At 44.7% G+C, this 21,008-nt stretch overlaps 1 protein-coding gene across 3 annotated transcripts in view; it reads left to right on the plus strand.

Annotated features, from left to right (window-relative positions):
- Nucleotides 1–21,008, plus strand: part of PDS5A (PDS5 cohesin associated factor A) — a 337,552-nt gene that overhangs the window by 240,643 nt on the left and 75,901 nt on the right. For all 3 annotated transcript variants that reach the window (XM_082258623.1, XM_082258625.1, XM_082258624.1), the window contains 2 exons: nt 11,873–12,077; nt 12,287–12,401. In XM_082258623.1, the coding sequence (XP_082114749.1) occupies nt 11,873–12,077; nt 12,287–12,401 (320 nt within the window). The remainder of the gene's footprint in view (nt 1–11,872; nt 12,078–12,286; nt 12,402–21,008) is intronic.

Below are 21,008 nucleotides of genomic sequence, written 5' to 3' on the forward strand. Positions count from 1 at the left end.
AGAGTGTTGGCTTTCCTCCAGACTGGTGTGGACCAGCTTCTTGCGTTGGCCACAATAAAGGGCCAGGTCTCTGCTCTGGCTGTTCTTTTCCAGCGCCCAGTTACCCAAAAGGTTACCTTCTTGTACATGTAAGGTTCCTTTCTCTGATGTGGGTACTGCGTTGCTTTTCTGGCAGTTGCGTTGCCCACCCGTCATGTCTACACTGCTTTGGGACGTCCCCATAAGTGAAGACTGTATGAGTGGGCGGCGACTGTTGGAGGACGTAAGAGAAAATGGAATTTTTGTAAAATCTTACCGTAAAATTCCTTTCTCTGAGTCCTCACGACAGTCGCCGCCCCTCTTTTTGGGGTCCTTTGTTATACACTTTCACTCATTGTGACCAAACTGAATTGGGATGGCTATTGCAGGGGGGTATTGGACTAGGACAGCCCCCATGGGTGTGGCCATGTAGATTTATTGTTCTTTTACAAGTCTTATGCCTATAAACTCCTGTGGAGATGAAGTCAATACCCCATAAGTGAAGACTGTATGAGTGGGCGGCGACTGTCGGAGGACTTGGAGAAAGGAATTTTACTGTAAGATCTTACAAAAATTCAGTTTTCTCTTACGTCCTCCGACAGTCGCCGCCACCTCTAAGTAATCACTATTGGGTATTGACTTCCGCTCCGCAGGAGTAGCTAGTCATAAGACTTAGTCAAAAGAACAAAAGCATTTGCATAAACACACCCATGGGGGCTGTCCCACTTAGTCAATACCCCCCTGCAGTGACCACTCCCAACTCAATTTTCTTTCTGCATAGCGTCAGGAGTAGTTAGGCTTTCCCTGTGCTGGGGCTACAGTCTCAGCCTTCTAATCTTTTTATTTGATTTCTTTTGGAAAATGTCAATTTTTTTCTTTCTTATACTAGCTGTTTATTTTGTCAGCTTTAGTTTTAGTCGTTTCTTCGGATGAAGATGGATTCATGCGGAGCTGGAATTCGGACTGACCGCCCGGGTTCTCCAGGGCTGAGGGTCAGATGGACCCCCAGCCCGCCATCGAGCGTTCAGCCATGGTTCGTCCTGGCATTATGAACGACCCTTCCCTGTTCGCCGCAGGGATGCAGCTGTGAGGTGGCTACCTCACTGGACAAATCTGCGATATGCAGTGTAATGTCCTTTGCAAATGGCATTCCCTGTCAGTTGAGGACAGCGGCCTTCCATTCTGAGAGGCACCCCACGCCATCTGGTACAGGTAAGTACTTCTGTGTGGGGCCTCTGTCTGGGGTGGCAGTCCTATGTTGCTGTGTGTCCCCCATGTCTGTGCCGGTGTTGGGGCTCCCTATTGTTATCCCTGTGGGGGTCTTCTCTATACATGCGCTGCGGTGCTGTGCATCTGTGTGGGGGCCCCTTCCCCTGTGTCACTTTGGTGTGTGTTAGGGGTTGCAGACTTTGTGTGTGTGTGGCGGCCGCAGCGGGGAAAAACCGTGCTGTCCGCCATCTTTAATTTGGGCAAGCATGTTGGCTTTACTGTGGGCTGATTTACATGCTGTTTTGCCACCATTCCGGTGCCATCTTGCGTGTGGCAGAACGTTCGTTCCATGCGTATGTCGGCGGCCATTTTCCAGAAGTCTCCTATTCAGTTCTATGGGCAGCCATTTTCCCTGGCTGATTTGCAGCTTATAGTTCGGCCTCTCATGACCTCACTTCCTTTTCCTCTGAAGCAGCGATCTAAGTGGTAACACTCTGTGGGGCTCTGCAGACTGTCTCTTCCATAACCTTCTGTCTGGCTCAGTTTTTTTCTCCTATTGGGGGTCTTTTGTCACTTTACATATAGCGGTGGGCTGCGCACTCCACAGCGCTTTTAAAGGGACAGTACCCTTTTCTTGCACTGTTATTTTCACCTCTAGCAATGGATTCTCAGGATAGCAAATTTCCTCCAACCCTGGTGGGGGACCCCAGTCCTGCTGGGGCCCCTGTTATACCTGATTTGGCCGCTGTAGTGGCGTCCTTAGTGTCCAAAATGGAGGTGCTGATGGCTGAACGGGCTGCTAGGAAGAGGCCCAGATTATCTCTCTCCTCTGATTCAGATGGTGATATGGCTGCTGCGGCGGGCGTGCCCTTTTCAGGGTCTCGCTCTTCCTTAGACCTGCTGGGGTCTGAGGGGGAGGTGGAGGGGGTTGATGTTTCTCCCCCGGGGTCGCCTGAAGAACGCACGACCATGGATGAGTTGATTCTGTTAAGGAAACTCTACATTTGGAGGATGAGCTCAGTGCTCCGGACATTGTGTCATCATTTGGGACACACAGGAACCGCAAGTCGACGCAGGTATTTCCCTGCCCCGCTGAGTTTCATTACACTAATGAACTGTGGCGCACTTTAAAACGTCCATTCCTGGTACCTAGTCGGTTTAAGTTACTTTATCCCTTTGCACCGGCTACGGAATCGCGATGATGTGTGCAGACCCCGGTTTTTCGGGATCCCACGGACAGGAGGTTGGAGTCTCTGGCCTGCCATTCCTACACGGTGGCGGGTTCCTTGCTCAAACCTGTTTCGCGTCCGTTTTAGTGGCTCAGGCGGTGGCTGATTGGACTAAGGTGCTTAGGAGCAACCTCGTGCTTGATTCTGTCCCACCTGCCAGGCTGGAGATGGTGGATCAAATTCACCAAGGTGTCTTGTATTTGTGCGATGAGGCCCCTTTGGTTGCACGCCTATCTAGTGTCGCGGTGCTTAACCGTCGACTGATCTGGCTGAAGAGCTGGTCGGCTAACCAGACATCACGGAAAACAGTTGCTGATTTTCCCTATGCTGGTTCTCGCCTTTTTGGCGAGGCGTTGGATACCTTGGTAAAAGGCGTCACGGGGGGCAAGAGCACCATGATGCCCCAGAACCCCAAGGACAAGTCCTTTCGTGGCAAGCAGGGTTCTGCTACTCGACCAAACCAGGGGTCCTTTCGTTCCTTTCTGAATCAGACCAAGGGCAAGCCCTTCAAGGGCCAAGGTGGCCAGAAGAAGCCCTGGGCGGGCAAGCAGGAGTCTGGCAATGCCCGTACAGCGGGTCAATCCGCCTCTGCCTGAAGGGGCGCCCTCACCCATTTCGGGGGTAGGGGGACATTTGCGTGGTTTCCTCCAACCTTGGCTGCTCCGAATTCTGCACAGGTGGGTTCAGGAAATCATTCGATCAGGGTACAAGATCTAATTCCTTTCCCGGCCGGCGGACAGATTTTTTTCCCTCATATCTTCATTTGACCCCAGGGCACCTGCAGGACCTGCATCAAGCGGTGCAGGACCTCCTTGCTCAGGGGGCGATTGTCCCGGTGCCTCATCGGGACAGGTTTCGGGGATTTTATTCCAATCTGTTCACTGTGCCCAGAAAGGAGAGCAAGGTGCGTCCTATTCTGGACCTGATAGCTCTGAACCGCTTTGTGCGCGTTCGAAAGTTCCATATGGAATCTCTGTTTGATGATGGCCTCCCTGAGTCCAAGGGAATTCCTGGCCTCTATAGACCTGAAGGATGTGTACCTACACATCCCCATTTTCGAGGGTCACAAGAGGTACCTTCGGTTCGCTATAGCGGAGGACCACTATCAATTTGTGGTGTTTACCTTTCGGTCTCGCTTCGGCTCCAAGGGTCTTTACAAAGGTGTTGGCACCGGTTCAATACCTGCTGAGGGCTCAGGGCATTGCGGTCTTGGGATATCTGGACGATCTCCAAAATGGATCTTCTGTGGTGGCTTCAGTCCCCGGCTGTGTCAGAAGGCAAGTCCTTCCGTCCGTTGCTGTTGACGGTGATTACCACGGATGCCAGCCTGTCGGGCTGGGGTGAAGTCCTGGGCAACCTGTCTGCCCCCCCGGGCACTTGGTCGGGGGAGGAGACCTCCCTTCCGATCAACATATTGGAATTGAGAGCGATCAAACTCTGTCTCTTCCAGTGGTCGGATCGACTTCGGGTACGGACGTACAATGCTACCGCAGTGGCTTACATCAAACACCAAGGGGGCACCAGGAGTGCCCAGGCGGCCCGGGAGGTGACCGACATTTTATCTTGGGCCGAGACTCATGTCCCGGCAATCTCAGCAGTTCACATTCCGGGTGTGGAGAATTGGCAGGCTGACTATCTGAGCCGCCAGACCCTGGACCAGGGGGAATGGTCCCTACACACGGAGGTCTTCCAAATGCTTTGTGCGAAGTGGGGATCTCCGGACGTGGATCTGTTCGAGTCTCGGCTTAACCACAAGGTGTAAAGGTTCGTGGCAAAAACGCGCGATCCTCTGGCAGACGCCTCGGATGCGTTGGTGGCCCCTTGGCATCAGTATCGTCTGATGTATGCCTTTCCTCCGATTCAGTTGTTGTCCAGGTTCCTTCGCAGGTTATCCTCGGAACCGCATCTGGTGATTCTGGTAGCGCCGGACTGGCCACGCCGGTCCTGGTACGCAGACGTTGTTCACCTGGCAGTGGCGCCTCCTTGGCGGCTGCTAATGCGGGAAGATCTACTGTCTTGGGACCGATCTTCCATCCTGCTTTACAGTCGCTGGCTTTAACGGCCTGGCTGTTGAGACCCAGGTCCTGAGAGACAGGGGTCTCTCCCCTGAGGTCATTCCTACCCTGATCAAGGCTAGGAAAACCTCCTCTGGTAAAATGTATTACCGTACCTGGAAAGCCTATTTCGCCTGGTGTGAGTCCAGGGGGTTCTCTACTCGCTTGTACTCGGTGTTGAGAGTGTTGGCTTTCCTCCAGTCGGGGGTGGACCAGCACCTGGCGCTGGCCACGATAAAGGGCTAGGTGTCTGCACCTGTCTTTTTCAACGAGGTGTCTGCACCTGTCTTTTTCAACGCCCCGTGGCGTCTAATTCTTTAATTCGCACCTTCATTCAGGGTGTGCGACATTTGGCTCCTCCCAAAAGGGAGCCTTTACCTCCGTGGGACTTGAACCTGTCCGTTTTACAGCGTTCTCCCTTTGAGAACATCCGGGAGATTTCGTTGCCTCTGCTGTCTAAGAAGGTTGCCTTTTTAGTGGCGATCACTTCGGCTCCCAGAGTATCGGAGCTGGCTGCTTTATCTTGTCGCTCTCCTTACTTGGAAATTCACAAGGATAAGGTGGTCTTGCAACCACACCCATCTTTTCTTCCTAAGGTGGTCTCTGAGTTCCACCTTAATGAGGACATTGTCCTGCCTTCGCTTTGTACGAAGCCTAAGCATCCCAAGGAGGTTGCATTGCATTCCTTGGATGTTGTCAGGGCGATCAGGGTTTACCTGTCTACGGAGTCCTTTCGGAAGACGGATTCCCTCTTTGTCCTTCTTGAGGGACCTCGGAAGGGCATGGCTGCGTCTGCAGCGACCATTGCCAAATGGATCAGACAGACCATTGAACAGGCCTATGCTTTGAAGGAACAGGTTCCATCCTTCCCTGTTAAGGCGCACTCTACCAGGTCTTTGAGTGCGTCCTGGGCTTACTGGCATCGTGCCTCGGTGGCCCAGGTGTGCAAGGCTGCGACTTGGTCGTCAGTGCACACCTTTTCAAAATTCTATAAGGTGGATGTTCTTGCATCAGCTGATGCCTCCTTTGGCCGCAAAGTTCTCAGTGCGGCAGTGTCATGAGGGACCCTTGTTTTGTTGTGGGTCACTGAAGTTTGGGGTTGTTTATCACCTGGATTATTTGCTTTCCTGGGCTGTTGCTCCTGTTGAGCCTTGTTTTCTGTTGCCCAGAAGGTTCTCTTACTGTGCGGGTAAGGTTCCTTTCTCTGATGTGGGTACTGCGTTGCCTTTTCTATGGTTGCGTCTCCCACCCCTTATGTCTATACTGCTTTGGGACATCCCAATAGTGATGACTTAGAGGTGGCGGCGACTGTCGTAGGACGTAAGAGAACTGAATTTTTGTAAAATCTTACCTGTAAAATTCCTTTCTCTGAGTCCTCCCACAGTTGCCGCCCCTCTTTTGGGGTTTTTTTCTTGTACACTTAACTGCTATGCTACCAAACTGAGTTGGGAGTGGTCACTGCAGGGGGGTATTGACTAAGTGGGACAGCCCCCATGGGTGTGTATATGCAAATGCTTTTGTTCTTTTGACTAAGTCTTATGCCTAGCTACTCCTGCGGAGCGGAAGTCAATACCCAATAGTGATGACTTAGAGGTGGCGGCGACTGTCGGAGGACTCAGAGGAATTTTACAGGTAAGATTTTACAAAAATCAGTTGTGTTTGGGGGGGGGGGGGGGGGGGGATGTTTTTTTTTTTTTTGTTTTTTTTTCCTAGAAGTGTCACTCTTTTTTTGTTTATAGCGCAAAACCTAAAAATCGCACAGCTGATCAAATACCACCACGAGAAAACTCGATTTGTGGGAGAATAAAAGGACATCAATTTTATTTGGGTACAGCGTCACATGACTGCACAATTGTCTGTTAAAGTAACGCAGTGCCGATTCCCAAAAAATTGCCTGGTCATTAAGGGGGGCAAATCTTCCGGTCCAGAAGTGGTTAAGAAAAAAATCACTCTTTCCTATTATAATTTTATCTTCCGATTCTTCAGTCAACTCTTCACTATCTTCTGATATCACAATATAAGTAGTGTATCTGCATTGTTGCAACCTTGGTTAAAAAAAAAAAAAAAAAAACCTTGGAAGTTGGTCCTACACGGCTGGGATTGCCTGTATTGTTTTGAGGCACTGGATCCTGCATGAGTGCTCTCTTTGGGAATTTGTGCAACGTGTAGTTGGCAGCAGGGTGCTATACAGGTCCGGGACCGTGGTCCATTTCTATGGAAACCAGACTCTGAAGACCCCTTCAAGGGTATGCCCACTGGCGTCATTCACCCTGTATCTCTGACCCTTACTGTAAAAGCCAGAGCAATGTTTGTAATATATTCACTTTACAGTGAAATACTTTCAGACATGATGCTTAAACTCAACCACTCAGGACTTTGTCTCAGGTGTAAACCACGTTTTACAACACACTACTGATCGCACACTTTACAGCCACAGATCATTGAAAGGTTTTCAGGTGCATCCTTCTACTTTTTTGCCATGAGGACTTGACTACAGGATAATCGGCACCTGTGTTCCTGTGGTTTCCTACCAGACATGCATACCCTACATTTTGCTCCTCACTCCGTGAGTACCCCACAGGGGATCACCATTACCCATAGCTACAATGGGAATCAGAAGAAATTGGGCCTTGGCTCATTCAAATTTTGGATGCTCTACTAAATGCCCACCAAACACTCAACCTCAGAGTGATGGTTTCCCTTGCCCTGGAGCAGGTCCTGGTTTGAACACTGGCCTCTAGCTTAATTTCAGGCACCCAACAAGCTGCCTACCTAACCAAGGCAGTTTTTTTTTTTTTTTAACTGTCACAATTGGTCAGACAACTAGCAGCTTTTAACCTGTTGCCGCCCGCGCTATAGCTGAATGATGGCTACAGCGCAGGCTTGCATTGCCTGGAAGGCATCTGTTGATGTTTAGTAGAAAAGGGAGGAATATAACTGCGCTAACTAATGGAAAACAGCAGCAACTTAAATTGTGACAAACAAAGGTATAAATGTAAAGGGCTAAGTTGCGCTAATATGTACTAAATTGACAGGTGATCATCAGATAAAGCACAATAATTGATAAATAGTCCACAATGATATCAAAATGTGTATCCAAATGACAGACACAGTCCAAATTCCAGAATTCCAGGTTCAAATGAATAAACCAGTGTTCATATAGTCTCCTTACCAGAAAGCGGAATAGAGTTCGCCCAAAAACTCAAATGTAGTAGATTCAACCAGCCTCCAATCGATATGCTCGGATATTCCTCTCAACAGGTGGTAATCATATATGGGAGAAAAATTGAAACTCTTTAGCATAATACTGTTATATATTCATGGATCACCCTGAGAAGTGCACACCGTCACCAGAAGGCAGATAGTTAGAAGCACCAGCACCCTTGAGTCCCAAATGCTTACCAGATGGTAAATAATAAGTGGTATGTATGGAATAGAAGTGACACACAAAGACCTCTCCCGACACCACTGCCTCTTACCAGATTTCAATAGGTTCAAGCCAAACAATCCGTCATGCGGTCCTCGGAGCCAGTAACTCTAAAAGGATCGCTCCAAAACAGGATAGGGTTCACCCACAAACACAGATGGAATTGAGTCGACCAGCCTCAGATGAATGTGCTCAGGTTCGCCTCACATCAGTCAAAGGTAATCATATATGGGAAAAAGTAGACTCCATAGCATAATATTGTTAATGCTTAAAGGTCACCCTGAGAGGTGCACACCATCATCAGAGTCAAATCCCCAAATAGAGCACCAACACCCTTATGCACTAAATGCTTACCAGATAAATTAAGCTTTAAGGTGAAAAAAGGGGAAAAATGTGGCACACAAAGGACCTCTCCCAACACCACTGCCGCTTACCAGACTACAATGGGTTAACAGCCACACTCTCCAAAAGCCGATCCTTAGAAGATCACTCCTGAGCTGACTCGATCATAACCCCAATGTAGTGTAATATGGAAGACAAAGGCACTACATAGTGCATTACCACCACACTTTATTAGAAAAAAAATAAACAGCAACTTACAGAAATGTAGATATATCACAGCAAGGATTAGGCAAGCCGCCGGCCGGTCTGCTCCTCCGCCCGTCCTATCCAATAGCGTCCGCACAAGCAGGTGACGTCAGAACGCCGCTGATGAGAAGAATATCCGAGCATATCGATTGGAGGCTGGTTGAATCTACTACATTTGAGTTTTTGGGCGAACTCTATTCCGCTTTCTGGTAAGGAGACTATATGAACACTGGTTTATTCATCTGACCCTGGAATTCTGGAATTTGGACTGTCTGTCATTTGGATACACATTTTGATATCATTGTGGACTATTTATCAATTATTGTGCTTTATCTGATGATCACCTGTCAATTTAGTACATATTAGCGCAACTTAGCCCTTTACATCTGTTGATGTTTCCCTTGATCTCTTTCCCCGCACCCCCAACACGCTCTGATTGCCGAGTCTGAAGGACTCCTCTGATCACAAATAGGGGTAAAAGGTCAATCACAGCAGCTGTTTACCAGGTGATCAGCTGTGTCCAATGACAGCTGATCACAGATGTCCACACAAGCTGGTTGACTACTTTTTTTCCTGTGGTTTCCTACCACACACATACTCCTATCAGCGTGAGGAGAAAAGAAGAAAGCGGATAACCGGCTTGTGTTAAAGGGACATCCGCACTGATAATCCTCGTTATCAGTGCAGTCCAAACAGTGCTCACCTGTGCTGCCACGCAGTGCCCACCAGTGCCTTCTCATCCATGTCACTCATCATTGCCCATCAGTGCCACCTATCAATGCACCAGTTTGCTATTTTTTTTTCAAAACTTTTGTTCTTTTTTCCTTTGTTTAGCAAAATTTAAAAAAACCCAGTGGTGATCAAATACCACCAAAATAAAGCTCTATTTGTGTAGAATAAAAGTGAGAAAATTGTTTTGGGTACAGTGTTGCATGACCGCGCATTTGTCATTCAAAGTGTGGCAGCGTTGAAAGCTGAAAATTGGCCTGGGCAGGAAGGGAGTAAAATACCCAGTAGACAAATGGTTAATACAGACGTATCTGTCCAGGGCTCCAAAATAGCAGGCCCCTTTGCTGACTGCAATGTATCTACCTTAGTCAGATCCCAATATACCCGGCCTAAAAGGGGGTGGACAGAGAAAACTGAGGACCCAAAGGCAGTACTAGAGGAGGCAGCAGAAGATTTACCACCACATACATCCCAAAATTGCAGCTTCATGCAATTTGCTTGCAAACGTGGATATGCTCACTAATGCTTTGTGCAAAAGCCTCTGCATTTTCAGTTCTCTTACAATCAGCATATGGTGATCAACCTCTCTTGAACTACAATTCGCTCAATTTCAAGCAGTAACATTGTGACTCCCAGCTCCGCCCGATGCGTTTCATTGTATGACATCAGTGGTCATGACCTCAGGCAGAAAAAGCATCAAAAAATGCTGATAGTGGCTTGTATTGCAAAAGCCTGAGTGTTTATGGCATTTGCTTTTTATACGCATTTTTTCCAAAACATTGCCCTCTGCTCATTTTTACTATAATCAATGTACACTTGAAAATTCCAAACTCCCCTAAACTAAACTCCGCGTTTTGTGCTTTAAGTGTTTTTTTTTTCTGCCTCCAAACTCCTCTCAAAATTGTGTGTGTGTGTGTATATATATGTACACACACACACACACACACACACACACACACACACACACACACACACACACACCCACCCCTGTTCTTAAAATGTACCTGTAAACTCCCCAATGTGCATGGACAAATACTCTAACAGAGCTGTGTGTACAGGCTGATGAAAAAAACGTCGAAGGCCTGTATAATTACCTTTTTATATGCCCAGTGTGCATGGATCCTTAACCATTGTAATAAAAATATTTTAAGAAATTTACACTATTGTAGCATGATGCTCTTTTTTTTTTTTTTTTTTCTTTTCCTTGAGAATTGCTTGGTATACTCTTTTGGGCTAAAGTACTGGCTTCTGTACCTGCTTGTTTGACTGCAGACTGATATAGAGCACTTTGTTCTGATACCACGAAAGCCACAATGTTTCGAATAAGCAGACATTTATTAAGTCTTTACCACAGCCCTCTTCCCAATGAAGGATGTCCTCACTTTTAAGAGTGTGGGGAAACCCGTTTCCCTCTTTCTGGGTCCCAGACATCTCTGATCAGTGGGTTCAATAGGTGGTTTCAAAGGGTACCAAGTAGAGTTCAAAACGCTACCCCTTCACCGCTTTCTTCTTTTTAAATAAATCAAACAAAATCTGCCGAAGGACAGTTAGATTGTGGAATACCCTAATCATCTCTTTTCCCAGGGAGAAAGTGTGCCAGTATCCTCACTGAGCAGAGTAACAGGATTTTATTCTGGAACCAAAGTCCAAAAGGGGGGCTGTATTTGCCCTATTCTGGAGCACAAATCCCTCAACAAATGCCTGCAAATTCCATAACTACATGGAATCTGCAAGTTTGGGTATTGCCTCACTGAGGCAAGGGAAAGACCTAGCATTCACAGAAATCCTGCATATTCCTATTTATCTACCACATCTGTGTTTTCTGTGTGTGAAGGGACAGCAATCGGTGAGAGATTCTTTGGGGGGTACTAGGCCTCATCGATGTCTCCTTCAAGCCTGTACTATTCACCCAATTTTGTTAAGAGACCAGCATAACCTCTTGTTGAACTGTACATTCCATATCATTTGAGTACAGCACACAGGCAACCCTCATTTTATTCCTTGGTTACTTTACTCTGCTTTCTACAAAACTGAGGACTCATGGAGTAAGGTAGGGTTATAAGGGAAAAACCAAGATCGCTTGTCCTTAAACTTTGCCAATGTCTAGTCAATTGAAGGTGCAAGCCTATAACCCAGGATCTATGACTACTCAGCATGTGTCCTCTACTGTACTCCAATTTACAGGAATTTACAGGTAAGTCAAAATGTCTTATTCATGAGGGTTTGAAAACAACTAATGCTAATCTCTTGCATGGATAAAATGAAGTTTGGGAACTTTTGCTTTAGACTGCCCCATTCATTACACCATGCTGTACATAACCTACTTAAAAGCCTGTGGCATATTATATACTGCTAATAATCACCAACAGAGGTTTTTCTTGTTGCTGGGACTTGCTACCAAATTTAATGAGCAGGGACATTTTTGCTAGCATTGCATCATCTTACCATATACTCAGACTTTTAATAACATCATAAATGTATGTGTCTCCTTATACTCTAATTTAGCTGGGCAGGTTTTAGATCCGACAACGACTAGTCCTGACCTATTTCAATTTGTACATAGAGGACCAGGATTAATATGCTGCAGTCTTAAGTTATCCTCTCTTGTTTTGTTTTAGGATGAGTGCTATCAGGTGCGACAGATCTTTGCTCAGAAATTGCACAAAGCTTTGGTGAAGCTGCAGCTTCCACTTGAGTATATGGCTATCTTTGCCCTGTGTGCCAAGGACCCAGTAAAAGAAAGAAGAGCTCATGCAAGGCAGTGTTTACTTAAGAACATTAGCATACGACGGGAATACATAAAGCAGAATCCAGTATCAAGCGGTAGGTTTCATCACAGTTTTACACTGGTGAAATGGCAATAAATGTGCCACTTATTGTTTACCATAAAAGGTCATCTCGAAATGCTTTATTTGTAAGCAGGTTTCTGTTTGCAACAAACTGTAATTTTCACTTTTATTTGGGACATTGATAAAAAAACAAATGGAATGTTTAATTTTGCTTTATTTGTTACATTGATCATGTCTCCATAGAGAAGCTGTTATCCTTACTGCCTGAATATGTTGTACCATACATGATTCATCTCCTGGCTCATGACCCAGATTTTACAAAACCTCAGGATATTGACCAACTACGCGATATCAAAGAGTAAGTGTTCTAATACTTTATGGTCGAACTTGCTTTAAACTTGCACAGATGAGATTCATGCTTGATTTCACTTTCAGCCCAAGCAAAAAATTTAGTTTGCTTTTTGACCATCTTCCTGAAATCTAGTGACTGAGGTTCTATACTGTTTGTACATTAAATGTATATGAAAAAAAGTGCGCTGGTCTGTGATAAGCTGCTCCCAGATGAAAAATAAATGTATAATGTGAAATAAGTGGTGCGCTTTATCCTGCTGACTGGGGAGGAGTGATACGATCCTTCTGCTGAATCTTACGAATCGGCTGCCCAAAATCATCTGGTTAGAGAGTCATTCATCTCCAAGAGTTTTGGCAGAGTGCTTCATTCATACCCATCTGGTAAGAGGCCAAGCAGGCTACTTTGCATGCACGGTGGAGAGCACGATTTTCTTTGGTTTGGGCACAGGAATTGATTGCTGGATATTGTAATGAGGAGCACTTTTAATACGTCCGGTAAGGAGGAATTCCAACAGGTGGAGGGAATTGTAGAGTCACCTTTCTGATTCCATCACCATCTGACAACACTTTTGATTACTTGAATATTATTTAAAAGTTTAAACACGTTGTGTTTGGGACTTTTTTCTATCACACTTTGTTTCACTATTAATTTGTGTATTTTGATTATGCACATTTGAGATTTATGCACATTGAATTGTACATTAAATGTGTCTTAGGAAAATATTAAAAAAAAAAAAGCATTTTCATTTTAAAAAGTTTTTAGAAGTTGTATGTACTTTTACACCTGGATAAAATGTCACAATATGTCTTAATATCATCCTGTAATCCCATGTAAAGTAGTGCACAGTCTGGGGTGGGGGCAGCGCTGCTAATTTGTTTGATTTGGGGTGCACTATGGTGGATTTTCTTTTTCGTTCGTTGATGGACACAGTGCTCCATAAATCATATCTACTGGGTTAAATTGGCTCCTCTAGGAGTAGGTCTAGGCAGAGCAAAAAACACTTGGCTACGCCCATGGGCTGTCCCCATCTTTTTTTGCTTTTTCTCTTGGGGGATCTACAATCAATGGTGGGGCTGGGTGACGGGCTGGATAATCTAGATTCAGTGGTCCTCCAGCCAGCAAGCACATGCAGACCACACCTACGTGCATTGTCGGCTGCGACAGTTTTACGGACAGAGGCTGGCCCGCAAGTTAAACATCTCACATTGTCGCATATGACCGGGCACTGGTTCAAGTCCCAGCCATCCCCTTGGCCGACAGCTCCGCCACTTCAGTAATGAGATCTGTCTGGAGCGTTACCCGCACCATGGAATGGTAAGTACAGTATCCCTTCTCCCCGTTTGGGTGGACGTGGGTACCCTCCACGGGTGGTTGGGCCTGCCCGCAGGTTCCCTTCTCCCATCTTAAAGTCCCTCAGTGAGCTGAGCTCCCCAGTTTGGGGGTTTCCGGTGCAGAGTGCGCAGGAAGACTCCTGGTAGCATGCTTGTCGCTCTCTCGAGCGGCCGGCAGCCGTGTTTGGGAAGCCCAATGACATGACAGCGGCCATTTTCCCTTAGTTTGGCTGGTCGCTGGCTGGCGGCCATGTTTGTGCAGCCCGATGACGTCATAAAGGCCTATTTCCCTTAGTCCGGTGAAACGCTGGAGGCAGACGGAGATGCGTGCAGATGCCAGGGCTCCTCCTGTTCCTCTTTCTCCGCCCGGGACATATGAAGGGGATGGCGTCCATGGTGGTTGCTAGGCATGAATTGCGGCACTCCTTCGGTTGGTAGGGTGAGTCCTTAGGGGTCCCTCTATCTCTCCCTCCCTCTGCTGATGGGTGCCCTAAGCATTGGGGGGAGCCTTACTTGGTGCCCAAAAAACTTTTTTTCTCCCTTTTTGCTATGGAGCCTCAGGGTCACATCTTCCCCATCGACCCCGCTCAAGGAGGTGGCAGGTCCCATGGAACCCCAGCTTCCCTTAGTTGCCCTGGTGGCGGTCCTGCAGTTCTTGGTGTCCCGGGTGGAAGTAGCGTGTGGGCAAAGGCCTAGGAGGAAGCGTCCTTTGCTCAGTCTGTCTCATCTGATTCTGTGCCTGATGCCGCTGTGGACGTGGCCCGTCCAGAGGCACTTGATATGATGCCCCCTCAGATCCGTCCGATTAGTAAGGATGATTCCACCACGGGCACAGCAGCAAATGAGAAAGCGCTGGTGGACCACGTATTACTGCAGTGCGTGAAACTTTAAAAATGGAGGATGCGGCTGATGTGGCCATGGTCGCGGCTGTCTTTTTGTACACATAAGTCACCTCGCACATCAAAGGTGTTTATTTATCTTCCTTATTTTGACAGGTTCTCCTATAAGGAATGGGAGCAAACAAAGCTACCCTATGTGGTCCCTAAATGTTTCCCAGTATGTTACCCCTTTGAGGAATCTTTTTTTAAAAAGTGGACTAGTCCACCTATGGTGGACCCTCCTCTTTCCCAGTTGAATAAAGCAACCATGATCTCAGTAGAGGAATCCCCGTCCTTTAAGGACCCGGCTGACAGGAAAGTGGAGGCTGTGGCACGTAGCATGTTTGCTATGGCTGGTTTGGCATTGCGACCAGTCTTGGCCTCAGCCCTGCTGTCTCAGACCCTAACTGAATGGGCAAAGCTTTTGCGCCACAGTCTGGGGAGTGAGCATGTTTCCACTGCTTATGTGGATTTAGCAGACCAGTTGGTCCAGGGGCTGCAGTTTAATTGTGATGGAGCTTTGGATACAGCTCCTGTGCTGTCCAAGATTGTTTCCGTGGTGGTGATTAGGTGCGTGCTGTGGCTTAAGAATTGGTCCGCAGTCCAAGCCTCAAAGAGAGCGCTCATCACTTCCGGGTCAGAGATGATGGGGCGTGGCTAGCCGGCAAGATGGCCTGCCGCATGTGATCGGAGCTCTGCGGCCTCCACTCGAGCTCCATGCGGTGCACCTTGATACCCACCTTGATCCGGACCTCCCATACTCATATTGCCTGAAATGTATCACAAGCTGCCGCAATATTAGCAAGGAGACAAGTAGGGAACGTCCCGCTACGGCAACAGAACGTTTGAAGGAGTTTGTGCGGACCGAGAAGCAGGAAGTAGGTCGGAGCCCACCAAACACACGGAGTGGAGGAAGCAGCAGCAATACACATAGCAACATGCCGGCGGAGAAACCAGCAAAACTCTCACTTGAACAGGTACATTCTCAACTTATGGCTGCTATAACTGCAAGTAATACTATGTTGACTGGTAAAATGGAGGAAATTAGAATGGATATTGGTTTAATACACCATGATCTGCAGGCTGTGAGAAAGCGGATTGCAGAGGCTGAAAAAAGGATATCCTCAGAGGATAATTACACTCCAATGCCAAATCGTATATTAGCAGCTGAAAAGCAAGTAACCTAACTTAATCAAAAAGTTGATGACTTAGAAAACAGATTAAGACGCAAAAATATCAGATTTGTGGGTTTACCGGAGAGGGCTGAGGGGAAGAATCCTGGAGAATTTGTGGAGACACAAGATTAAAGCCCTATTTCCTGATACTACTTTCTCCACAGCATTTGCAGTAGAAAGAGCCCATAGAATTCCTGCAAAACCACCAGCCCCTGGAGCCCCTGCAAGACCTTTACTTGCGCAATTTTTGAATTGTAAAGATCGGGATCTTATACTAAGTAAAGCAAGACAAAAGGGCATCATTCAATATGAAAAGGCACAAGTGTGTTTTTTCCCAGATTTTTCAATAGAGCTACAAAAATTGAGAGCTACCTTTTTTTTAAGTTAAAAAAAAATTAAGACGACACATTATCTACTCCATGGCATACCCTGCGAGGATGAGGGTGGAGGAAGATGGGAAAATCTATTTCTTAAATACTCCGGAGAGTGTACAAGAATGCCTTTGCTCGAAAGGAACTATAAAGTGAAAGGGGAGAAGAATCTTGCCATTTTCCTTTGTTTTTTCTTGTAATGAAAACTCTTTTTTTTTCCTGGTGAAGGATACAGGGGAAAAAAAAAAAAATGAGGATGATGGAATGATGAGGTAGGGGGAGTGAATGGACTGGGAGTCAAGGAACTATGGTTGTTTTTTTTGTTTTTTTTTTGTTTTTTTTCCAAAAACTGGTAATTCTTTGAGCCATTTTTTTTTTTTTTTTTTTTGGCTTAGCAAAATTCCTTTTTTATTCCTTAGAAGAAAACGCGAAATTTTTCTGAGAGTAAGGTGGGAGCTTGGGTGGAGGCCGCAGCTATATTGTCCTTGCATGCAAATGAGTGTATGCTCGGGCAATGTCCCATTGTTTTTTTTTTTGTTTTTTTTGAGTAAGACCTATTAGTCAAAATTTTGCTATATGTGCATGATGATCTTTTTAAAGTTTTTTTGGTCATTTTGTTTGATTTTTTTTTTTCTTTTTCATATTTTTTTTCTTGTTACTTTTGAAGATCGCTGTTTCCTGGTGTGCCCAACTGACCTCAATAATTATATTGGTATAAAATATAAGGAGTACATTGCTATGGGGTATTATGATAAATGTCATAGACGGTTAGATATATGGGATCCCTTTTGGGAAGTGAACCTACAGTTATATATAGAAAAAAACTTCTAAGATGACTACACAATGTAGGGTTCCTATCATGGAATGTTAGGGGTCTAGGGACCCCCCAGAAGAGATCCCAGGTAATTACAAATATATTACAAATTAAAGCACAAATTATATGCCTGCAAGAGACACATATGATTCCAGATACAACAAACCAATTGTGTAAACCCTGGATCCAATGGTCAATACACTCGAGCTATTCAACATATGCAAGGGGGGTTTCACTGCTTGTCCATAGGTCAGTACCATGGAAGTGCTTTCAAAAAAAGGTAGACCCTGAAGGGCAATATGTATTTGTACGAGCTCAAGTGTATGATATACCATTTGTTATTTTAGGTATATGTAATCCACCACCTGCTACGTTAAGTGTAATTAAACAAGCTATGTTATTTGCAAGTTTATACCCAGAGGCATTAGTGCTATGCCTGGGAGACTTTAAACTTCTGTGGGACCCGCTGGTGGACAGGCATGGACCCCCCCCCCCTAAAAAGAACTCGAAAACCACTTATGTTTCGTGAGTTAGGGGAAGAATTTGGATGGAGTGATTTGTGGCGAATGCTTAATCCCCGGACCAGGGCTTATTCCTGGGCCATCCCAGGAAGGGGATGTCTGTCAAGAATAGATCTGGTGCTGGGAAATGATAAAATTAGTTCTAGGGTTGTCTCTGTTTAATATTTGATTAGAGGAGTGTCTGATCACTCACCACTCCTGGTAAATATAGCAATAGGAATTGAGGGAATGAAGCAAAACTGGAAATTTCAGCCATATTGGTTATCACAGATTGGAACGCACAATCGTATACCTGAACAATTGCAGATATTTTTAGAAACACATGGATCCCAAAGAGATTTGATCTTTTGGGATACCTTGAAAGCATATCTACGGGGGGCACTTAGATCAACAATATCATGTATTAAAAGAGCCACCAGGCAGGAAACGGAAGATCTAGAAGAGCAATGTAGAGATACAGAAGCTGCGTTTTTGAAAACACCAACTGAAATAAATAGGGAAAAATGGGAAATTACAGTAAGAAAATATACTACACATATAGCAGCAATAGCTAAATACAAACAATTGAATATCAACAGAAGTACTTTGAACAAGGGAATACTTCAAGTCGTCTTTTAGCACATATGGCTAAGCAACGAAGTACAAGTTTAGTTATAACTAATATACAGCGCCCTGACGGGGAATGCATAAGGGATGTGGCTGGTATTATGTCATGCTTTCACACGTTTTTATACTGATATGTATGCCACCTCTCTTGCGTATAATGCAGATGAAATTTCAACTTATCTGAGTGAAATACACTTTCCAGCCTTAACGACCGAGCAGGTTAAATCATTAGAGGAAAATCCAAGCGAGGAAGAAGTAAGAAGAGCAATAGGAAAGGCTTCAGGACCAGACGGACTTCCGTTAGAAGTATATAGTAAATAGTGGATATTCTTGCCCCAGTGCTAGTTCAAGTATTTGATGCAGCTTTCAGGGTGAAAAGACTTCCTGAATCCATGTATTTACCTACAGTAGTACTAATTCCAAAACCAGATAAAAACTTAACAGATTGTGCCTCATACCGACCCATATCATTATTAAATACAGACTACAAAATTCTTGCAAAAATTTTGGCCCATAGATTAAACAATCAATATCAAGTATCAAACAATACTTAATATTATACATCCAGATCAAACTGGATTTATGCCAGGAAAATCCACATCTATAAATCTTCGAAGAACACAACTTATAGCTCAGCTTAACGATCAACTATCAGACTCAAGTGTCTTAGCTTCTCTTGATACAGCAAAGGCTTTTGATTCTATTGAATGGCCCTTTTTGCAGGCAGTGCTTAGGGCATTTTGATTTGGGGAGAAATTCTGTACTTGGGTGGAAATAATGTATCTAAATCCAACTTCTTAGCTGTTGGTAAATGGCTTTTTAACCAAGGCCATAAAATTATATAGAGGCACCCGGCAGGGATGCCCTCTATCACCACTCTTATTTTCAGTAGCTTTTGAATCTTTGGCACTTCGACTTCATCAAACCCCTTCGGTACGGGGCATTACATTGGCAGAAATGATAGATATAGTGGGACTGTATGCTGATGATCTTGTTTTATATTTAAATGATGCACATGGATCATTGGAAGCAGCTATGCATATAATAGAACTATTTGGTTCTTATTCAGGCCTTAAAATGAATTGGCAAAAATCCTCCCTTATGCCATTGCAACCACAACTATTCACACTAAGCAAGGATTCAAATTTATTAAAGGTAGTGTCCTCTTTCAAATACCTGGGAATAAATATTACAAGATTACCACAAGCAGCTTTACAGGCTAACCTTAATCCACTCATGACAACAATTAAAACTAAATTAGCTACTTGGGCTAAATTACCACTTTCAGTTGCAGGGAGAATAAATTTAATCAAGATGGTCCTATTACCGAAATGTTTATACATTTTTTCACATATGTCGGTTATAAAAAATAGATGCCCTATTTACCACATTTATTTGGGGAAAGGGTAGAAATAGAATAAAGTTAACCACACTTCAGAGAGCTAAAACAGAAACAGGTATGGTTCTTCCTAATATATACAGATACTATCTCGCTGGACAACTTAAAAATCTTACAGGATGGATAGTACCAGTAACACCACAGATGGTAGAATCACACGTGGCTCATGTTTTACAACTCGATAATTTACTTATAGCCCTAGAAGCACCTTTGAATAAAAATATAAGCAAATACCAATTTTGACATTAGCTCGTACAATATGGAGAGAGGCAAAACGTATAGAGGGAAACACACAAATAAACATGGATCTCCCACTATGGCGAAACCCAATGTTTAATCAACTGAAACAATTGGTAGAGTATCAGTTCTGGGAACAAAAATGGATATCAGTCCTTGCAGACGTATATGACATAACACATATGTACTCTTTTTCAGATATTCAAATGAAATATGATATACCACATACCTCATTATATAGATACTTACAGTTGCGACATGCGTTACAAGCGCAATTTGGAGTTTTGGGACCTGGGATCTCTAGATATCCAGTGATTGGTTTCCTTAGGTCCCAGGGCCCTAAAGGATTAATCTCTAAAATATATGCACATTTAACCAGGGTTAATTCAGGAATGAATCCCTTGGCATTAAGAACAAAATGGCAGGAAATAATTCCCAATTTAACTGATGAAGATTGGGAAGAAGCTTGCTCTTCCCATTTATATGTATCACCAGCAGCAAACAATAGGTTAATACAATTATATATGCTACATCAATCCTATCTCTCTCCAAGTAGACTTTATGCAATGCACAGCACTGCATCTCCTAAATGCTCGAGATGCAGTGCTAAGCGGGCAGACTTTATACAAATGATGTGGTTTTGTCCAGTGATATCAAGATTCTGGCAGGAAATAATTCAAATATTATCCTCTGTCCTGAATATGCCTGTACCTTTGACCCCAGAAGCCTGTTTGCTGGGTATATTAGATGAAATAACATGGTCTAGATATCACAAGATAATGCTTAGAGAAACGCTGTTTATGGCAAGGAAAATCAGTTAAGTGAAGCCCCCTGCTGTTAACTGGATAAGAGTGGTAAATCAGATTTTACCATTTGAAAAAGTATTGTATATGCATAGAGGATGCTCAATCAACATTAACCAATGGTTGAATATAAGGAGATAACCAAGAGGATATAGAGGGTTGCACATAGTATGATGAGGTAATAAATCTATGATTGCAATGGAGCAAGGGGTTGGGGCACACCAGGACAACGGCGATCAATTAAGCTAAATGGATATACATTGGCATAAAGAGATTATGAATACTAAGTAAACAGATAATTTGGATATTGTATAATTTTTTTATTTAATACTGTTTTGTCCTTTTGTTGAAAGGACGTTTGGAATGTTCGTTTTTATGTACATATTGAAATAAAAAGCCCTCATTGATCTGCCCTTTCAAGGCGATAACCTGTTTGGGGCTACCCTAGATGACCTCATTAAGAGTCTCACGCGGGGGA

The sequence above is a fragment of the Pelophylax lessonae genome, assembly GCF_965119305.1.
Source record: "Pelophylax lessonae genome assembly, chromosome: 1".
NCBI classification, from domain to species: Eukaryota; Metazoa; Chordata; class Amphibia; order Anura; family Ranidae; genus Pelophylax; species Pelophylax lessonae.